This window comes from Pimephales promelas, chromosome 9 (genome assembly GCF_988280905.1).
Source record: "Pimephales promelas chromosome 9, fPimPro1.hap1.1, whole genome shotgun sequence".
Classification (NCBI taxonomy): Eukaryota; Metazoa; Chordata; class Actinopteri; order Cypriniformes; family Leuciscidae; genus Pimephales; species Pimephales promelas.
Window position 1 is genome coordinate 34,210,410 of NC_142777.1, and position 20,945 is coordinate 34,231,354.

Genomic DNA, 20,945 nt, shown 5'->3' on the forward strand with positions numbered 1-20,945 from the left:
AACGCAGAAAAAACTAAACATTTTTATGACGGATGAAAGTTTTGGAGGCAGTGTGCAAGCGTGATTGACATAACGTGCGGAAATTTCGGACGCGAATTTCGGACTCAGTGTGCAATGGCCTTTAGTGCATGATTTGTTAAACTAATACATTTTGACATCACATAATCAGCTCCATATGTTTGGCTTTTCTGATGTAGTAAACTTGCTCAGTTGCCCAGAAAGAGCTTAGAGACCCGTGAAATGGAGTTTACGATAAAAGAGCAATGCAATGCAATTTAATGTCACGTATTCTTATGTTCTTATTTGTAGGGTTAGTGTAAGCAGTACGTTTTTTTCAAACGCAACAGAGCATAATTTTTTTGACGCCACTCACTATAAATTTAATTTCTGAACTGCCGTGATACGTACAACAACCAACATAATACAATTTTGACAGCGCTGTTTCAGATAAAGTTTTGAAAGTGTGGTGAAACTTGCAAGCATTATCGGAATATCAATTTGCAGTAATATCGTCAGATTTGTGTATGACCCCCCTTACAACTCATTTGACCCAGCACCCATGAATGCGTTTACAGTGCCTCAAACGACCCAAGATTTTGACCCAGCACAATCAACCCAACAATTTCTTCACAGAAACAGCCCAGCATTTTTTTTTTGAGTGTAGGCACATTTTTCCAATGAGCCTTTTAGAAGGGTAGCCATGTCTGTTTTGAAGAGAGTATCACACTGCGACTGGAAACTTCTTTATATTTCACGGATCTGAGCCAGTATCCAAGAGGAAAGATTTCCACCTCTGGGAGCCAGTGAAGGATTGTCTAATATAGCTGCCGTCTCTCTCTCTCTCTCTCTGCATCCATCTGGACTGGACGCAGCAGCAGATGTTGTCGTTTTTTTTCTCCCCAGTTTTAAATGACTAGCAGCTTCCTGCCCCCCAGTCTGCCTGAATGAGGCATTGTTTTTAGGGAGTGACATCATCGCCTTTGGCTTTCCTCTTTCACGACGGGAGCCTCGCTTTAGTTTTCAGTCACTGCTTTTTCCAAAAGTGCCACTTGGCAACACGTCCATCTGAGTCCTTCTGTATCAATGCAGTTGGTTGTCGTTCACTGACAGGGTCAAAGCTACATTTGATGGAGCTTTTGTGTCCAGTTGACCTCCATATTGCACTCTAGTCCTTAACTCTTAACTCTCTCTCTTAGCATTAGCGGCTAACTTTATTACCCTGTGGTCTACCAAAGACTGGTAATGCTACACTAGCCCCATGTGTTCTTCATTAGCAGTTCTTTGGAGTTGCATATAGTGCTTAAATGTGGTTGATAAACTCATCGCAGCGAATGAGTGCTGTGCGGTGTCTACAACAGCTAAGAGAAGGAAAAGAACATATGCTGGTAATTAGCTAATTCACGAGCATAATGCTAGCTAGGGAGTAAGCACAATCTGTTTTGATGATTAGTTTGCATTATTTGAATTGAGGTAGCTAAAAGGATTTCAAATTTGAAATATAATTAATTGAAAATCAAAGAATGTTATACAAGTATTACTAAAGTATATCAAGCCATGAACAAACTGAATATAAAACTGGAAATAAAAACCTGAAAGGATTTTTATGTTGTGGATGAAATACGTGAACTTTTGAAACAGTAAGTTGGTGTTTTTATTTAAATAAACAATAGCATTTAGCTTGCTGATTGGAGGGGACATTCAAGAGAGCATTTTATTGGACAAAAATGTCAAGATTGATCAATATAGAGCCCCGCCCCTTCAGCCCCGCTGGACCTCTAGGTTGAAAAATCGTCAATGCAAGTGAATGAGAAAAAATATTTATTTTCTAATCCCGTTTGAATTTTGCAATGAATGTGAACATGTTACCTGTGAATTTTTTATATAATGTTTTATGTAAAGAATGCTACAATTTAGCGGGTAGAATACATTTGCCACCCCGTGCCCCCCTTAGACACACCCCTGGTTCAGTCCTTCTAATCCTGAATATGTAGTTACACAGATGATTAAAACGCGTTGTTGACTAAATTTTGATAAGATTCTTTAAACCATATTCATGTTACATTAGTGTCTTTTTTTAATGAAAAACCATGTTTGCCCCTCAAACTAGGATAATGCTTAGATTGCACTGGAGGGGAAATGCAAGTGAATACACCAATCCTTCAGTTTGTGTTTTTCACCCATTTGGTGAGATCGAGTCCCGACCCTGCCTCTTTCACCACCCCCACGCCTTTCTAAAGCTCATTTATTATTTCTTTTTCACACACACACATACACACACACACACAAACAAACTTCCTGTCTGGTTCTGCTCCATCCTGGTTGTGTGTGTGTGTGTAGGAGCATGTAGGGTGAGTGCTGTCTAGCTGATGATTATCCCTACAGGATGCAGGAGAGCTGCGTACACACACACACACACACACACACACACATACACACACACAATCTCTCTCCCTCTTTCTCTCTCTGACATCCACACACTGGATGAGATAAACATTGCACAAACACACACACACTCTTGCATACTTTCATACAACAAAGAGAAAGGATTACTGTTGAAATCCTTTGTTTTTTCTCCTACCGCACAGCCCTTTTCTTTAGGTATTCTGCTCGTGTGAAATCAATATTATTTACTCAATTACTCTTGCGGGTATTATACCTTGATCATTCTGTTTGTAGTTGACTGTTATACCCTTTCTGAAATGTGTCTTTAGCCAGCATGAAATATAGATCTGCTATTGGTGAAACATCAAGCTAAGTTTTAATCCATACACTGCCACAATAGGTTTCTTAATCACTAACTTTGTCTTGTTTTCCAGTATCTAAACACCCAAACAGGACAAAAATGACCTAAGTGAAAGTGCATAAGATATTTAATTAGTTATTTATTAATGTAACAAATTAAAACCAATACTCACATGCACACACCGGCCACTTTATTACACCTCTTCAACAGCTCGTTAATGCAAATTTAATCAGCCAATCAATACATGTTTCTGGTCTTATTCGGCACAATTCATTGGTGCAAATTATTTCAAATAAAAATATTTGACTTGTTAACACTGTATCGAAATGCAATAATGATCCTCCTTTCCTTTAAATTAAAAAAAACGAATTGGGCTGGCTAGTTATAAGGTGTGTTGCGACTTCATGTTGACCTAAAGCATAAACCTTAACAAAAGTATTATTATAGTCCTTATATACATTTTATTTATTTATTTAGGAGGTAGTAGGCAGCAATCTTTTCAATAATCATAACCAGCATTAGCAGAATCTATGACTTCTCTTAGCTGCAAACTTTATGGAGCATAAGTCATAAAACCTCTGCAGGTCAGATAGCTTGCGAGCTACTGTAAGAGCAGAAATCCTCTTTAGCTGCATGTGTGGACCCACAGACGGGCTGAGATGAAAGTGAGCTGACTGTGAGACTCTGCTGAGCTGTTAGAAGCGCAGAAGTAAAGCTCATCCGCAGAGAGAGTAATCTCTTGTGCCGTGGAGACATCAGCAACGGATATTACTAAGGAGGGGTGTGTATGTGTGTCCACACAAATCATGAGGGGTCTTTGTCATTCGCACTTAAATCCTCACAGGTCCGCATCACACAGAAGTCTGTCTTTACTGGGTTTAAACCCAGTCTATATTTAGCTTCATCATGTCTCTGTCTGACACTTCACCACTGCTGTGAGTTGCTCAGCAGCTTAAAATTACTGCAAGAATGGAGAAGAAATGTATAAAGGGATAGTTCAGACAAATACAGAAATGTCATTATTTATTATCACTGCCTTGTTGTTCCATATGACATCCCTAGAAGACTTACTTTCTTCTGTGCAGCACTAAAGGTGTTTTTTTTTTTGTTTTTTTTTTTAAGAATATACTGCCTTCTGTTAATTATAATGAGAGAAAATGAGGACTGGGGCTGTCAAGCTTTTAAAAAAGACACAATGGCACCATACATTTATAAATGTACTAGAGCAGATGTCTAGATTTTCACCTTTGGCTAAGCCACGCCCTAGAATGTAGACTGACCAATCACAGCGCAGCCGAGAACGAGCTCCCACAGAGGTCCGACACTTTTTCACAGCGCTCCATTGACTTTCAACACAGGCGTCTTATATTTTTGGTCTCGGCGGGCTATTACCGTCATAGTTTTATCAAAAATATGGTTAAACGTTGTGCCTGGGGCATTTGTAACACAGATACGCGTTTCCGAGAGAGATTGGAGGGGGGTGTCCGTTTTTCCCATGCCAAAACTGAAGTAAAATCCTGACAAGTGTTGAGCAACAGTAACTAAGGGGGGCGGGGCTTAGCCAAAGGTGAATTAACATTTGGAATGTTTTGTCTTTTTCTTATAGAAGGCTCTTGCACAAGTCATAAATTACTTTTATGAGATGCTTTTTTGTTGTTTTGGAGCTTTTAAGTGCCCTGGGAAGGATTATGAGCTACAATTAAATTGTAGTGCAGATCAGGGGTATTCCAGTGAACTTTCAATGGGTCCAGTCTCTTCATTTCCTTCCCATTAAAGTCAGAGGAATCGTTATCATAACTGTTTCAGATGCCATTATGTTTGGCTATGGAATGAAAAAAGCCATGTGCATTTCATGAATATTTATTGTTCATTTTCAAGTTGGCAGCCATACCTTGTGACGGGAAAAAATAATAAATCCTATAGTTTAAACAGTCGGTGTTGTTATTGCTAAGTAAAATGAAAATGATTAAAAATCATTTTCAGTAATTGAAATAAAACTAAAATCAAGTATAAATATTATATACAAAATGTACATATGAATTTTGAATTAAAAATGAATGTAAGCTGTGGAGAAAATAATAAAAAAGGTGAATGCACATATCAAAATTACTAAAACTTAAACAAGAATGAAAACAAGTGACTAAGTGAATTAATCGCAACTAACTTAATAGTTTGTAAGTGTGTGTTTGTGAGAGGTAGTTTTAAATTACTTTCTGCTGGTTGAGAATCATCCCCTTCAACACGGCATAAAACTTCTTCCACTCTCTGTGTTTGTGTGTGATAAAAGAGAGCCATCACTGATAAAAATATATTTTCATGATTTGTAATCACATCATTTTTTCTTTTGTCAAATCAACTTAAATAATTTATGTAGTTCAGATAACGTAATATTTTGAGTTTCTGAGGGTTAAATCATTTCATTGTATTAACTCAATTTTTCCATTTCAATGAACTTAAAATTTTAAAGCAAACAGGTTACTTCATTTTTTAAGTTAAACCAACAATATTAGCCTAAGTGATGCAAAAAAGTATAGAAATTAAAACGCATTTACTCATATTTTAGACGTAGGTTCTGAGAAACAAAGAGTGAAGATTCTGAATATGACCTTTAGTTATCAAGTTTAGAGAGATGGAGTGAGCGAGAGAAGGATTGTTATTAGTTTTGATGGTGGCCCGTGTGTCAGCTGTGATGATTATTGTGAACAATTATGGTCATTTAGCTGAATGATCTGTTTGTTGATGAGGGGACACACATGTTGTGACTGCAGGTTACTGAAGCATGCCAATACACACACACTAGGCCCTTTACTGTCTCATACATCACAGCGCTTGGCCTCACACCCTGATCTTCAAGAGATAACTGCAAATTTGAAAAGATAAAGGGTTACGGATGGAGGGGCATTTTGTCATAAAGTGGTCTGTGTGTGAGTGGATGTTATCTGTAACCATCCTGCCTGTCTGAAGGTTAGTCACCGCTGAATGGAAATGTTGTAGCACATGCCAGAGCTGCATCACATGGTCCAGTCTGTTGTGAGCTCAAAGTCTGTGTGATTTAGTATGTTTCTGACTTGGAATAATTTATGTCTTTCATGTGCTCAAGTTAGTCTCTGGAGTACATTCATAATTTAGTTTCCAAGTTAAACTAACAGGGATCTCTCAGCATGCCAAACCGCTTTAAAATGTAGCCTATTTCTCAAAACAAGTTTGAGTTATTTATTTGTTTTTTAGTCAGTGTAGTCTTTGCTTCTGATTAGTAGGGCTATTTGTTATAAGTTGCTAACAGTTTATAACTTCTACTAGTCAGATTTCTGTAAAAAAAAAAAAGCCATTTTAATTTAGCATTATAAACCATATGCAGTCAAAGGGAGAATAATATTGTTCCGAGTAATAACGAAATGGCTGCTAACTGTTGTAATATTTCTTGTATGATACTAATTGTTGTTATAATTATTGTATTAGTTTTTGTAGCTATTTGTTATGTTGTTAAGAGTAGGCCTACATCTGTAAGCGTGAGGGATTTGAGGCAAAACCCTAATAATAGACGCGGTCGCGAGCGGCCTGGTGCTCCCGCGCTGGGCTCGGGTCCAGATCACTACTTCAACATCGGAAATATGGAAATGTGGCTCGGGCAGGACTCATTGAGTAATTCAATCCGTCCAGAGCGACTCTCTCCGCCCCCTTCCCTTGTGTCCGACTTTGAGGAACTTCACACTGGGAAGCCGTTTACGCCGGAGCCAAACGCGCGCGCGGATTCACTTTGCGTTCGTCGCGTCAAAACCTTTATTTATCGACGAACATCAACGGCATGCGGTGAACCACGTCGCCAGAACGCCCCTTTTAGCAGCTGCGACGAAATCTTATTCCATTTGGGAAAAACCTGATTACTCAATGCGCAAAGCGCCAGGAGGCGAATGGAGTTGAAGGGATTTTTCTCGCTCCGCGCGGGATTGATGCTTGATCTCCAGTGAAAGATGTGGAAAGATGAATATGAGGTGCATTTCGACTTTCTTCTGGGACTTCTGTAAGTTCTTCTCTAGCTTTTGTTACTTTTACATTGCGGATTTCACTTTAAAAGACCTGCAACAGACCTATAAACTTCCTCTTAACGTCTGTCATGAAGTGGAAGTTGTATTCATTCTGGTCTTATAAACGAGTTTATTTATTGACTGTAGCCTACTGAATGTTAAAAGTCCTGAGCTTTTTTTTAAATTATAAAATCTATATACTCAGAGACTTTGGGACTATGTCATATTTGGACTTCATACAGTTTTCTGGTTTAGGACATCTTGCCCTTTGGTCTTTTGTGGACACATCTGATGGTTGTTGTTCTCTATGGCACACTTGCAATAATAAATAGGGTGACCAGGCTAGTTGTTACATATTTTTTACTCAGTATTTAGTCAGTGTATTTTTTTTAAAGGTCAGTTTTCCATTTTCACCAAAATCTCAACAATTATTGTCCAGGAAAGAAGTAGGCTACAGTTCATTTAACATGTTGACTTTTTGTGACAAGATGCCCCACTTGTGGGACCTGCCATTAGAGGTTTTTCATCAACAATGGTAAAACAGTTGCTAAGAACAATTGTATTTGTATTGTTGACCATACAAATAGACCTACATCAGGATAGTTTTGGTCAGTATATATATTTATATATATATATATAATATGCTTAGTTAACATTTTAACTTGTAAAACCCGCAACAACTTGTCTCAATAAAAATGTGGTGACCTGCCTTAACCTGCGATTTATGGGGCAGACATTTTATATAAAGAACATAAATCTCTTGGTTAAAATGCCTTTATTATAGTCTGAGTGTCTGCCAGTGTGGTTTTATTGTACACTTGTACAACTTATGTGAAAATATGATGACTTTTAGTGACTTTTAAAGAAACAGTATTGCAATTTAAAGCAAATTTGAGCTAGATATTTGATGCAGACATAGAAAACCAGTGATTATAAAAAGCATTCCCTGTGCGACAGCACCAAACTTAGATATTAAACTCTCATCTCTTCCGTCATCGAATGGCTTTCGATAAAAACATAGCCTGAGGGCCCTTATAGTTAGAGACAGTGTTTGGTATCCTAAATCCCTAAAACCTAAATGCATTTCTGTCCGACCATGCTGGTTTAATGCATTCCAGTTAGAGAACACATAAAATTTGTGGGGAATTTGTGTTTTTGGCTAACGGACAAGGAGGCAGCAACTCCTTCACACCTCACTCTGTTCATCCAACACACCCTCTCCGACGGCATCAGAGCGGGTAGAGAGAGAGAGAGACGCTGGCATGTGAGTCATAGACAAGCAGTCTCATGTTTAATCTCCCGCCCGGCTCAGCAGCCGCACAGGTCCATACAGAGACACGGCTGCTGGGTTCCTGTAGGATCACTGTATATCAGAGCTGCCACATTAAGCCCTGCCATAGTCGCTTATAATGTCTAGAGCTGGTGCTAGCAGAGCATCAGGCTGTCATTTATTGTTAACTAGCGAAATGTGGACATTCTTTGTATTGTCTAGGAATTGAAAAACCCTTACAGAAGGCTCTGGTGGTACACTGATGAAATCGGATGAAATGTTGTGGTACTTCCGTCTTAGCCACCAATGTTAGTTACAATGGTACTTAATCATTACCATTACCAACCATTTCCGAGTCTTTTTTTTTACATAAAAGTAAATGATTTACTTAAATATCATACAAACAGTTATTTTCATGTTAGCTATGATAGCGCAGCTGCTCCTGTAATCTTATACATCATTGGCAATGTCCTACTTAAGTTCTTCTAAAAATCAATAATTCTATAACTCTGCAATTTATCATTATTATTGATCACAGCAGTCCTGTGGCAGATGGAGACATATTGCTTTCCGATGGGGTTTGCTCATCCATTATGTGCACAGGACTAAAATACAAACGGCCAGCTGTTTTGACACCTGATTGCTGAAAGTGTATGTCAGGAGCGCTGAACCAGTCATGGAGTCTGCCGATCTAATTCACACCTGTCTCTGTGCACACGCCGGTGCTCACATACTGTAGGCGTGAGTCATATTTGTGATGATTCAGTGAGTGTTTTGACTCACAGGAAGAGGGAAGGAGACGATTGTAAAACCTGAACTCGGATGATCTTTCCTCATGTCTTCATATTATACTGACGGATGAATTTAACAACATAGATCAATCAATCATGTGATCAATAATTTAGCAGATACCATGTGTGTGCTCTTAAAAATAAGGGCTCCAAAAGGAGGTTTTTGCAGTGATGCCATTGAAGAACCATTTTTGGTTCCTCAACCCCTTAAAGGAGTAGTTAACTTTAAAAAAGCTTTTGCTGAAAATTTACTCACCCCCATGACATCCAAGATGTCCACGTCTTTCTTTCTTCAGTCGAAAAGAAATTAAGGTTTTTGATAGAAACATTCCAGGATTTTTCTCCATATAATGGACTTCAATGGGAACCAAACGGTTCAAGGTCCAAAAGCCAGTGCAGTTTTCAGTGCAAACTGTTCAACGGCTTTAAACGATTCCAGACGATGAATAAGGGTCTTATCAAGCGGAACGATCGCTCATTTAAAAAAAATTTGGACAAAATTGAATTTTATAAGCTCAAATGGTCGCCTTGCTCTGTTCTGTGATGTACGTTCGTGACTCTCCTGTTCGAACTCGTTCATCAAAATGAACAAATCTTTTTTTCGTGTCAATTCGTTCATTTCGTTCGTATAATGGTTAAATGGTTGATGGAATAAAATCGTTAAATGGTTGATGGAATCCTTTGGAATATAGATCTAAGATTGGTCTTGTTTTAGGAAGACATTTGGACGATTTTTGTAGAAGTTAAATAAATTAAGAAAGTGAATATGTTATAGAAGTTACAATGTAAAAGTGTAATTATTCATAAAATATATATTTTCAAAACCTATTGGACTCTAAAACTGCAAGAAAATCAAGGGCAAAAACTGTGTTTCAAATTTTAGGTTGATATCTCAAAAAACTTTCAGTGAACAGATCTTAAAATAAACCTTTTTATTCTTAGTGTGGAATTTTTTTTTTTTTACTTTTTTTTCACTGAAAAGAATCGTTGGTGCAATGAAAAGGTTACATAGATTTTAAAGGTTCTTCATGGAGCCATTTATGCAATAAAGAGCCTTTCTTTTTAAGTGTATCCCCAGCAATATCTTATTCTTCCGTGGTTTGAAGCCCATTTCACAAAACTTACCAGTAACTATTTGTTTTATTTACTAGTATGATTTTTATTGTGCTAAGGTTTTCCACTAAATGATCAATTATCTTTTTTGAATGGGGATGATGGTGGAGCATGAAGGAAAGGAGCTAGGCGAAATCAATTTCTGCTTCAAACGCTCCATTATCATCCCCATCCCCCCAAAAAACCAAATCACTGGACTTAATTACTACAGAACTGTTGCTCTCACATCTGTGGTCATGAAGTCATTTGAAAGGCTGGTGTTGGTCTACTTGAAGGACATCACAGGGCCCCCTGCAGTTTGCTTATCAAGCAGTTTCCGTAAGTTCTTCTCTAGCTTTTCTTGCTTCTACATAGCGTATTTCACTCAAAGACAACAAGCTCGAACAGTTCAGTGGATGATCCGGTCAACATGGGACAAATAAAAACCAGGGACTTCTGCAGTCCTGGACCTTCAACACCATCATCCCAGCACGTCCCGCACCTGTACAATCAGCACTGGTGACCCCCAGGGGTGTGTGTTTTCTCCACTGCTCTTCTCCATGTACACAAACAACTGCACTACAAAAGACCCTTCTGAAGTTTGCAGACGACACCACAGTCGTCGGCCTCATTCACAAAGGTGCATATTGGCAGGAGGTTGAACAGCTGGCTGTCTGGTGCAGTCATAACATGGAGCTGAACACACTCAGTGGAGATGATTGTGGACTTGGTAGTACTTGCTTCGCCAGCTGAAGGTGCACATGTGCTGCTGATGCAGTTCTAGTCCATTACTGTCTGGTTTGACTCAGCTACAAAATCAGACATCAGATGTACGGTTCGGACTACTGAGAGGATTATTGGTGCTCTCCTGCTCACCCTCCGGCTCAGAAATTCATTCAGGATCCCTCACACATCCAATTCACTTTCTTTTTGAACTGCTCCAGACCTGGTTAATTCGGCCAGTCTGAATGAAATCAGAAATCATTTATCACCCTAAACTGCTGCTCATCAGGTAGTGCGCCTGTTACTTTATTCCTCACCTATTATTACAGTACGTACCCTGTGCAACACTGCCTGCGTGACTGTTCGCTCTGTGCTACGTGAGATTTGTCGGGGCTTTTCTAGGGCATTGTGGGTAATGCTGATGAAGGGGCCATCTGCTCCGGAGGGACACAAATTACACCCTCTTTCTCTCTCCCGGAACACCAGGTTCTGCTGGCGCCATGGCAACCAACACATTAACGTTCCTTATCGAGTTTGAAGCTAATGCAATTGTGCTAATTAAATTATGCAAAAAAATATTTGACTCGTCCACAATGGAAATGACAGCAGCCATAATTTATTCATAAGGCAACGGACAGACACGGATCGAGTAAACTGCTGTCCGGTAAGCATATGCCAGCTGTATTTGCAGTATGTTTCTCTTCATAACTGCTATCAGAGTGATGACACAATCATTTTTTTGCACTGTTGTTCAAAAGTTTAGGGGCTCGCCAAGCATGCATTTATTTGAGTCAGTAAAAAGTGTAATAGGGTGAAATATTATTACAATTCAAAGTATGTTTACTATTTTTAACATATTTTAAAATGTATTCCTGTGATTCAAAGCTGAATGTTTTTAGCATCATTACAGTACTCCATTCTTCAGTGTTGCATGTAGGGCTGTCAAACGATTAATCACGATTAATCGCATCCAAAATAAAAGTTTGTGTATACATAATATATGTGGGTGCACTGTTTATAATTATTTTGTATATATATATATATATATATACACACACACAATACATATTTAAAAAGAAATATTGTTTATATATAAAATATTTATATTTATATATAATATAAAATGTATATAAATCTATACAGTATGTACATGAAAATATATCTTAAATATATACAAGCATGTGTGTGTATTTATATATATATATATATATATATATATATATATATAATAATTATACACAGTGCACCCAAATATATTATGTAAACACAAACTTTTATTTTGGATGCGATTAATCGTTTGACAGCCCTAGTTGCATGATCTTACAGAAATCATTCTAAAATGCTGATTTGCTGGTCAAGAAAAATTTCTGATTATCATCACTGTTGATATTTTTGTAGAAACTATAATACATTTTTTTTTTCAAAAAGAACAGCATTTATTTGAAATAGAAATATTTTGTAACATAAATGACTTTACTGACACTTTTGATGAATTGAATGTGTCCTTTCTGAATAAATTATTAATTTCTTTAAAGTAACTTATGAAAGATTGTGTATTTTAGCCACCGTGGTCGACTAGTAATTTTTTATTCTTTAAGCGATTTCAAGTTCGCCACCACTACCACCACACACATTTTGCAAACTCTTTTGCCCTGTCGCGTCTCTATTTTTTTGAGTGTTCCTCCAGCTTTGTGTTTTTAAGTCAAAGTGTCAAGTTATAAATATGTAAATATTCCATCATGTTGCGCAGAGTCTAGCTATTTTTAACCGTGTTTCTTTATCCCATAAAAAACACGTCTGATCAGGGTCAGGTGAACCCAAAAGCCTAAATTATAGTTTTTATTCCAGCAACCCAATGAAAATACGCAGTTTTGCACATCCCCCATATGTTTAAGATTACAATGAAACCCCATAACGCACATTAGCTTATGCACATTGAGATGTGTACCATAACCAGACAGAAGTTCATAAATAAATCATATGAAAAGCTTGGCGTCTGTCACTTCAGTAATGGTCTGCCTGACTCACTCAGGTTCTGTCGTCTCTGGGGCACAGCAGCCGACGCAAAAACTCGTCCCAAATTACAGCTTCATTTAAAGAATATCCTAATGAGCCATTGCCTCCATTGCAGTAATTGTACACATCAAGATTTTAATTAGTTGAATTAGATGTGCTGTTTCTCGGCTGGAAAAAAAGATTGTGTTTCTCTCAAGATGCACTTTGCTACCCGTGAGCCAAATGCTAATTCAGTGGCATGAATTGCAGGAGGATGGTAATGGTCCTGGATTGGGTGCTTACTTCAATAGCATAAATTTGAAAACTAATGTACACGTGTATGATGATTTTTTTGTGTTTTAGGATTAGATCATCTCTGTTCATCTCTTTTAGGATTTAGTGTAAGAAATCTGATGGACAAAAAGCAGATCAAAACCAATTTGGTCCACTATCTCATTAGCTCAACCAAGATGGTCAGGCATGTTGACCTTGGTCTAAACAGCTAGCCAATTAACCATTTAAATTGTTTAAACCATTAGCATCTTGGACCAGCTAATGACCTAATATATACACACAGAGGAGCCAAAACATTATGAGCTGCATAATGTACTGTTTATCCACTGACCCACCGAGGCATGGACTCTACAAGAACCCTGAAGGTGTCCTGTGGTTTCTGGTACTAAGTTGTTGGCAGTAGATCCTTCAAATCCTGTAGGTTGCGAAGTGGAGACGCCATGAATCGAACTTGTTGGTCCAGCACATCCTAGAGATGCTCAATTGTATTGAGATCTGGGGAGTTTGGAGGCCAGATCAACACCTTCAACTCTTAATCATGTTCCTCAATCCATTCCTGATCAATGTGTGCAGTGTGGCAGGGTGCTTTAATAGATAGAGCCACTTCCACCAGGGAACACCATTGTCACGCCCATGTGACTCATCAGACCAGGGAACCTTTTCCCACTGATGGTCCAGTTCCGATGCTCAGGTGACCATTGTAGACGTTTTAGATGATGGTTGGTCAGGGGTCATCATAGGCATTCTGATTGGTCTGCAACTACTCAGCCCCATAGACGAGGCTGAATAGACGAGATAGCCTTCGTTGCCCTTGTGCATCCAACAACCCGTCGCCGGTTTGTGTTTCTCCTTCTCAAACCACTGTTGGTAAATTCTCACCAATGTTGAACAGAAGCAACACACAAACCTTGCCGTTTCAGAGATACCCAGAGTACCCAATAACAATTTGGCCCTTGTCAAAGTTGCTCAGATCTTTATTCCTGTCCATTTCTCCTGATCCAACACGTTGATTACAAGAACTGATCATTTGTTGTTCAATCCTCTCATACCTTAAAGGAGTAGTTCACTTTTAAAAACTTTTTTGCTGATAATTTACTCACCCCCATGTCATCCAAGATGTCCATGTCTTTCTTTCTTCAGTCGAAAAGAAATTAAGGTTTTTGATGAAAACATTTCAAAGATGCACTTTATTGGTAACCAAATAGTTCAAGGTTCAAAAGACAGTTTCAGTGCAAACTGTTCAAAGGGCTTTGAACGATTCCAGACGATGAATAAGGGTCTTATCAACGAATGAATAAGGTGTCTTATCTTATCTTACTTACTTTTTTCCGAGTCAATTCGTTCATTCCGTTCGTTGAATGAACCAAATGACACAAAAAAATGTGTTCGTTTTGATAAACGAGTTCGAACAAGGTGACCATTTGAGCTTATAAAACTTAAACTTTGTTATTTTATTTTATTTTTTTAAATGAGCGATCGTTTCACTTGATAAGGCCCTTATTCATCGCCTGGAATTGTTCAAAGTCCTTTGAACAGTTTGCAGTTTGTACTGAAACTGTCCTTTGGATTTTGAACCATTTGGTTACCAGTAAAGTGCATAATATGGAGAAAAATCCATATAATTTCTTAATTTCTTTTGGACTAAGGAAAGAAAGACATGGATATCTTGGATGACATGGGGGTGAGTAAATTATCAGCAAAAGTTTTTTTTTTTTAATGGACTACTTCTTTAATATGTGGCCTTGTTAGGTGATGATCACAACGACATTAACTTTACCTGTGACTGGTTTCCATCCATAACCTTTTTTTTATTGAAGAACATACATGTCTGGAATCACAAAATGAATTGTGGTTCATTCATTTGGCTTGATTTTTCATCTGGGAATTGATGTGTTTTTCTTTTCCATGTTTGTCCCCACAGTGATGCCAACCTCACAGATGTGCTGTGCGACTCAGACTCGGAGTTGGGCAGCGTGGACACACTGGAGAGGGGCAGCACAGATACTCTCGCTAATGGCTGCCGCGTCGACACAGATGCTGCCAAACGGCTGGCCAAGCGACTGTTCTATCTGGAGGGCTTCAAGCGCTGTGACGTTGCACGACACCTGGGCAAGAAGTGAGTGTTTGTGTATGAATGAGAGTATTGTTTAGGAAAGGGAGTAGAATGAAACGGATACCCACAATCCCTCTTTCTGTTTCTCCTGCAGTAATGAATTCAGCCAGTTGGTGGCATCAGAGTACTTGAGCTTCTTTGACTTCACTGGGTTGTCATTAGACAGAGCGCTGAGGTGAGAACATTTTAATCGTGAAATACAACCAAGATTGTCTGTGACTTAAAGGGATAGTTCACTTTTTAATTACATTTTTATATGTTTTAGCTTACCTCTAGGGCATCCAAGATGTAGGTGTCTTTGTTTCCACAGTATTTTCAATTTTGACATTTTTAAGTCAAACCGTTGTTGCCAATCAGTCATACACTGGAGGCTAAGGGGGTCCACCAAAAAGAATGCACAGAGAAGTCAAAATTAAACATGATTTAATGACTCGTAAATGTAAGTACACATTGATGGCCTAAGACACGAAACGAGCGTTTTTTGTGAGAAAACGAACAGTATTTATATCGTTTTTACCTTGTGTAATCCAAGTGATCTGAATCAGTTGTGCAATGTCCGACTGAACCGAACTGAATCAGTTCAATGCTACGCCGGAAGTGATCGCTTGCGTGTGACGTCACTCAATATTTACACGGAGATTTCGGAAGTTTTGCCTTTTACTAAACATATTTAGATATACCGAAATCGTCTTCCATTACGGTTTCCCATATATCTAAATATGTTTAGTGAAAGGTAAAACTTCCGAAATCTCTGTATAAACAAAGAGTGACGTAGGCGCGCAAGCGATCACTTCCGGCGCATGCGCAGAACGAAGCGCCCGTGCCGTCAGATCATTTTGTCACGGCTATGATTACAAGAGGTAAAACGATATAAAAACTGTTCGTTTTCTCACACAAACCGCTCGTTTCGTGTCTTAGGCCATCAATGTGTACTTACATTTACGAGTCATTAATTCATGTTTAATTTGGACTTCTCTGTGCATGCTTTTTCGTGGACCCCCTTAGCCTCCAGTGTATGACTGATAGACAACGGTTTGACTGAAAAATGTCAAAATTGAAAATACTGTGGAAACAAAGACACCTACATCTTGGATCCCCTTGAGGTAAGCGAAAACATATCAAAAATTAATTTCAAAGTGAACTATCCCTTTAAATCAAAATGCCAAATGTAGCAACACAATACGCACAGCCAGACTGAACATATTTGATGTTTAATATACAGCTATGGTGAGTGGGAATTTGGACCAATGAAGTTTCAGTGTGCGGTTCTATGCAAAAATATAAATCAAACTAGAAAAACATTGTTTTTCATGCTTTTACAATTCCTCAAAGTACAGAAAGTTTTCTAAAAACACTGCACACATGTAGTGGCTTCATAGTTTCCATGTATTAGTGCTATACAGGAGTTAGGCTGTAATAAGGGGAAGTAGTCATCATGACTCAGTTCCACAAATACTCCTAAAACTGGAAAAATGAAGCACGCCATCACTGAAATACCTGCACTGCAAGAAAATGAAGAACCACCGTGTGGTTAAGAATATTTCAGTCCTGGACTAACAATAGTTCTGTGAATAGAACGATAATCATCGCAGACAGTCAGTGGGATCTTCAATCACACTCCATGCAAGTGCATAAACTAGTTTGGGTCACTTATAACATGTATTTGGCAACACATGTACCAACCATCGTCCCAAACCTGTAATGAGAATTTAGCTTTAAGGGCTTCCTGCGGGTTTCCACCAAAATAAAAGATGGATGGTTTAACATTTAAAAATGAAAAAATCAAGACAGCCATAAATTTTAATATGGCAATTTAATGCCTTTTGTATTTTATAGACTATTTCCACTAATGTTGCAGCCCTATCATAAACATAAATTCTTATAATGCAGTTATGCAAGCTCAATTTTATTGTTGCGTTCTTGAATGCCAGATTTCGCTTAGTACCACAATGCGAGTACACGTTGCATTACTATAGCAGACATTTGAGTGAGCAAATAAACACAGTAAATAATAAAAAATTCAGGCTGTAGTATTTGGAAGCACTAGCATATCTACTTTATTTGTGCGGCACCATGATTCTTCTCGTTTACTCTGGTTGCAGGAACTTCTTGAAGGCGTTTCCTCTGATGGGAGAGACGCAGGAGAGAGAACGTGTGCTGGTGCACTTCTCCAAACGCTTTTGCCACTGTAATCCAGAAACTCTCACCTCAGAAGGCAAGTCTTTCAAATGTATTGTGGATTTCTGTAGATTTAGTTAGAATTTGATCATGGCTGTACTCAATAATATATTAAAAGGTTTTCAATGAACTTTTATGCTACTTTGTGGCACACGTGAGTGAAGTTACACATACAAAACTAAATATAGGCAGCTGCCTTCAAAGAATTTCATAAGTGACTAATTGGGAACATTTGTTTAATGTTAGCGCGCTGCTAAGCTAAGCTAAGATAAGCTAAGCTAAATGTGTCCCAAATGATGCACTATACACTACACTCCTAAAAATAAAGATTTCAAAAGGCCGTTTTCGCAACATTGTCGTATTAAAGAACCATTTTAATTTACCTAAAGAACCTTTCAGGGGTCAGTTCTTAAAAGAACCGTTTTTTTCCTAGTCTGAAGAACATTTTTTAATGAGAAAATTTCTCTAACTTTAATAATTTAAAGAACCTTTTGTACAGTGGAAAGTTTCCATGGATGTTAAAACTTCTGTGATATCTAGCTATAGGCAGCTTGATTTTGGTTCACACCAAGAACGATAACTATAAAGGTATAGTTCTAAAAGTCATTGTAAATATAAAAGAATAGCAGAGTCCACACACCTAAACTATAACGATAACATCACAGAGAAACACACTCAGGCCCCGTCTACACGATGGGAAAATGCAGATATTTCTCTGCGTTCTGCCCTCTCATTTACGCGAAAACGCTGTTTTTATCACAGAAAACGATTATTTCTAAAAACTCCGGGCAAAGTGGAGATTATGTGTTGTCGTGTAAACTGGGAGAAAGCAGAGAATGTCTAATTGAAGAGAATTGGCACTGGCTGGTTACTTCCGGGTTCTGGACTGGCTGCAGTCTCTGTCCATGCGGGGGCGCTCGCGTTCAAGTGCAGAATGAATGGGAGTCAATGGGGTTTCATCCCCATAAATCCACTTTTCTCAGGATCTAATTTTTTGTCAAGTAATTTGAAAGTTGCATTCAAAAGGGAGGGCTAAGATAATATACTCAGCTGAAAATTGCATTTTTAAGTTCACTTATCTGTTCTAAAAATCCGTTCAAAAATGTGATGACATCACACAATAGCAGAATGCTAGCGCGATCCGGCCAACAACGGCCTAACCTGTAAGAAATCAAAAGGACATAAGTACTCGTTCATTCGACTTTTGGCCTATAATCTATATTGAACTTGCGTAATTAACAATAAAATATATGTTACTTTAACGATAAGCAGGTGAAAGAGACACATTTAGCCGTTTAGCCCCATAGACTCCCATTCATTCTGCTCTCGCCCGCGATCACCTCCAGTGGAATTCTAATGGAACTGCAACCAAGGTGATTCACAACGGGACTAATGGGAAGTGCCAAGGCTCTCCGTTAGACGGGCTCTGGAGAAAGGGCGTTTTAGGTTCTCTCTTGTCGATTCTGAGGATTCTGATTGGCTTGCATGGCTTTATCCTTAACCCCTAGACTGCCGCCAATTGCTTTGGCATAGTTATGATGGCGCTCGACGGCGTATTTATGCGGGTGTGTGAACGATGTTATTTTTGAAAACGGAGAGGGGGGAAATATTCGTTTTGCTAAATACCCGGCTTTGTGTAAACGTGGCCTCATTGGAATCACTTTCAGAATATTTTTGTCCCAGCTGATTGACAGCCAATCAGAACCCATCCTGCTTTAAAGAGCTCAAACATTTAAAGTGGCAGACCAGAAAACTGCAGCACATGCTTGTAATAGACAGAATGATATCATCTGCTGGTGTGGACGCTTATCTCTATCGTTATCTTTGTAGTTTTCGTTCTTGGTGTGATCTGGCCTTTATAGTTTGATATATTTAACACTTTTATTTTCTCATTTCTTTTTAATAGATGGTGCTCACACACTGACCTGTGCACTTATGCTTCTTAACACAGACCTGCATGGACACGTATGTATTCAGCAACACTCGCACATGCGGCTCTTCTCTGGGTTGTTGAATCCAAACATGTTTATTAGACTCATTTATCAACAAAATGTTGTGGTTAATCATGAATGCATACAGGAAATTTGATTTGTTTGTGGATTGTGCAGTAAAACGAGGGAAGCTTTACTGCAGTAATTTGATCTACTAGCGACTGCACTTCGATCAGAAACACATTAGATTGATCTGGAAACAGACCGTCTTCAGTTCTGTCTCATATTTCTATATTCTGTATTCACTCCAACAAAGTGATCAGGAACATGATGTAATGCGCATAGCCGGGAATGACTTGGCTAGGTGTCATTACAAAGAATGCCACAATTGACAAATCTGACAAATCCTAGTGTCATTTTCATTAACAAGCCTCTCATTGCTGTTTCTCTCAGTAATATTAGTTCTCTCTGACTTACTTTGACCTAAACATGTCTCTCTCTGTCTCTCCATTTGTTCTTCTGTCTCTCTTTCAATTTGTCTAACTCACTCTGCGGCAGGTGGTAAGTGCTTTTCTTCTCCTCCTCTTTTCTTCTTCGTGTTTTTGTCTTCTCTCAATGGCTTCGGCTTTAATGTGTTTTCAGAATGTTTTCATCCATCATTCGTGGAATATTACTCATCTAAAGTAGATCTCTGTGGTAGGAGGGAGCCAGTCGGTCTGAGATATAATTGTGCGTTGGTTGTGATGTTTGTGGAGCTGGTGTGATACTGCCATCTGCTGACAGCTTTATGAACTGCAGTTATCTTCTTAGCAATGACTAGTGTGGTTGAATATGGTCACTGTGATTTTTCCATCATTCCATCCTGGATCAACATATTTTGTTTAGTCTCTACCCTACCCATAACTTGATTAGTGAATGAAATGACCTGTCATTCAAATCTGATTGGTTAATTGAAATATAGTCAACAAAGATGTTGATCCAGGAACATGTTGTACTTGGTGAAATCCAGTAGTTCACTTTTAAAAAAAAATTTGCTGAAAATTTACTCACCCCCGTGTCATCCAAGATATCCATGTCTTTCTTTCTTTAGTCGAAAAGAAATGAAGGTTTTTGATGAAAACATTCCAGGATTTTTCTCCATATAATGGACTTCAATGGGAACCAAACGGTTCAAGGTGCAAAAGACAGTTTCAGTGCAAACTGTTCAAACAAGCGATCAAGCGAAACGATCGCTTATTTAATAAATAAAAAAATGTCCGTGACTCTCCTGTTCGAACTCGTCAACTCGTTCATTTTGTTCTTTGAATGAACCAAATGACACGGAAAAAGACTCGTTCATTTTGATGAACGAGTTTGAACAGGAGAGTCACGAACAGAGCAAGGCGACCATTTGAGCTTATAAAACTTAAACTTTATTTTTTTTTAAATGAGCGATCGTTTCGCTTGATAAGACCCTTATTCATAGTCTGGAATCGTTTAAAGCCATTTGAGGCTGCACTGAAACTTTCTTTTGGACCTTGAACCGTTTGGTTCCCATTGAAGTCCATTATGTGGAGAAAAATCCTGGAATGTTTTCATCAAAAACCTTAATTTCTTTTCGATTGAAGAAAGAATGACTTGGATATCTTGGATGTCATGGGGGTGAGTAAATTATCAGAAATTTTTTTTAAAGTGAACTACTCCTTTAAATATAGTTATTTTTTCCATCTTTATCTGTAATTTTATTTTTGTATTGTTACTTTTACATTAGTTTTTGTAAAGACTCAGTTTTCAATATGGTTATGTATATT

General features: G+C 38.3%; 1 protein-coding gene across 2 annotated transcripts in view; it reads left to right on the forward strand.

Moving 5' to 3' along the window:
* psd2 (pleckstrin and Sec7 domain containing 2) overlaps positions 1 to 20,945 on the forward strand; it is a 45,235-nt gene that overhangs the window by 13,530 nt on the left and 10,760 nt on the right. Inside the window, exons 4-7 of one of the 2 annotated variants that reach the window (XM_039649024.2) lie at positions 14,855 to 15,049; positions 15,141 to 15,221; positions 17,149 to 17,261; positions 19,131 to 19,189. In XM_039649024.2, coding sequence (XP_039504958.1) covers positions 14,855 to 15,049; positions 15,141 to 15,221; positions 17,149 to 17,261; positions 19,131 to 19,189 — 448 coding nt within the window. Of the gene's footprint in view, positions 1 to 14,854; positions 15,050 to 15,140; positions 15,222 to 17,148; positions 17,262 to 19,130; positions 19,192 to 20,945 lie in introns of both variants that reach the window. The other variant, XM_039649023.2, reaches the window with a different exon arrangement.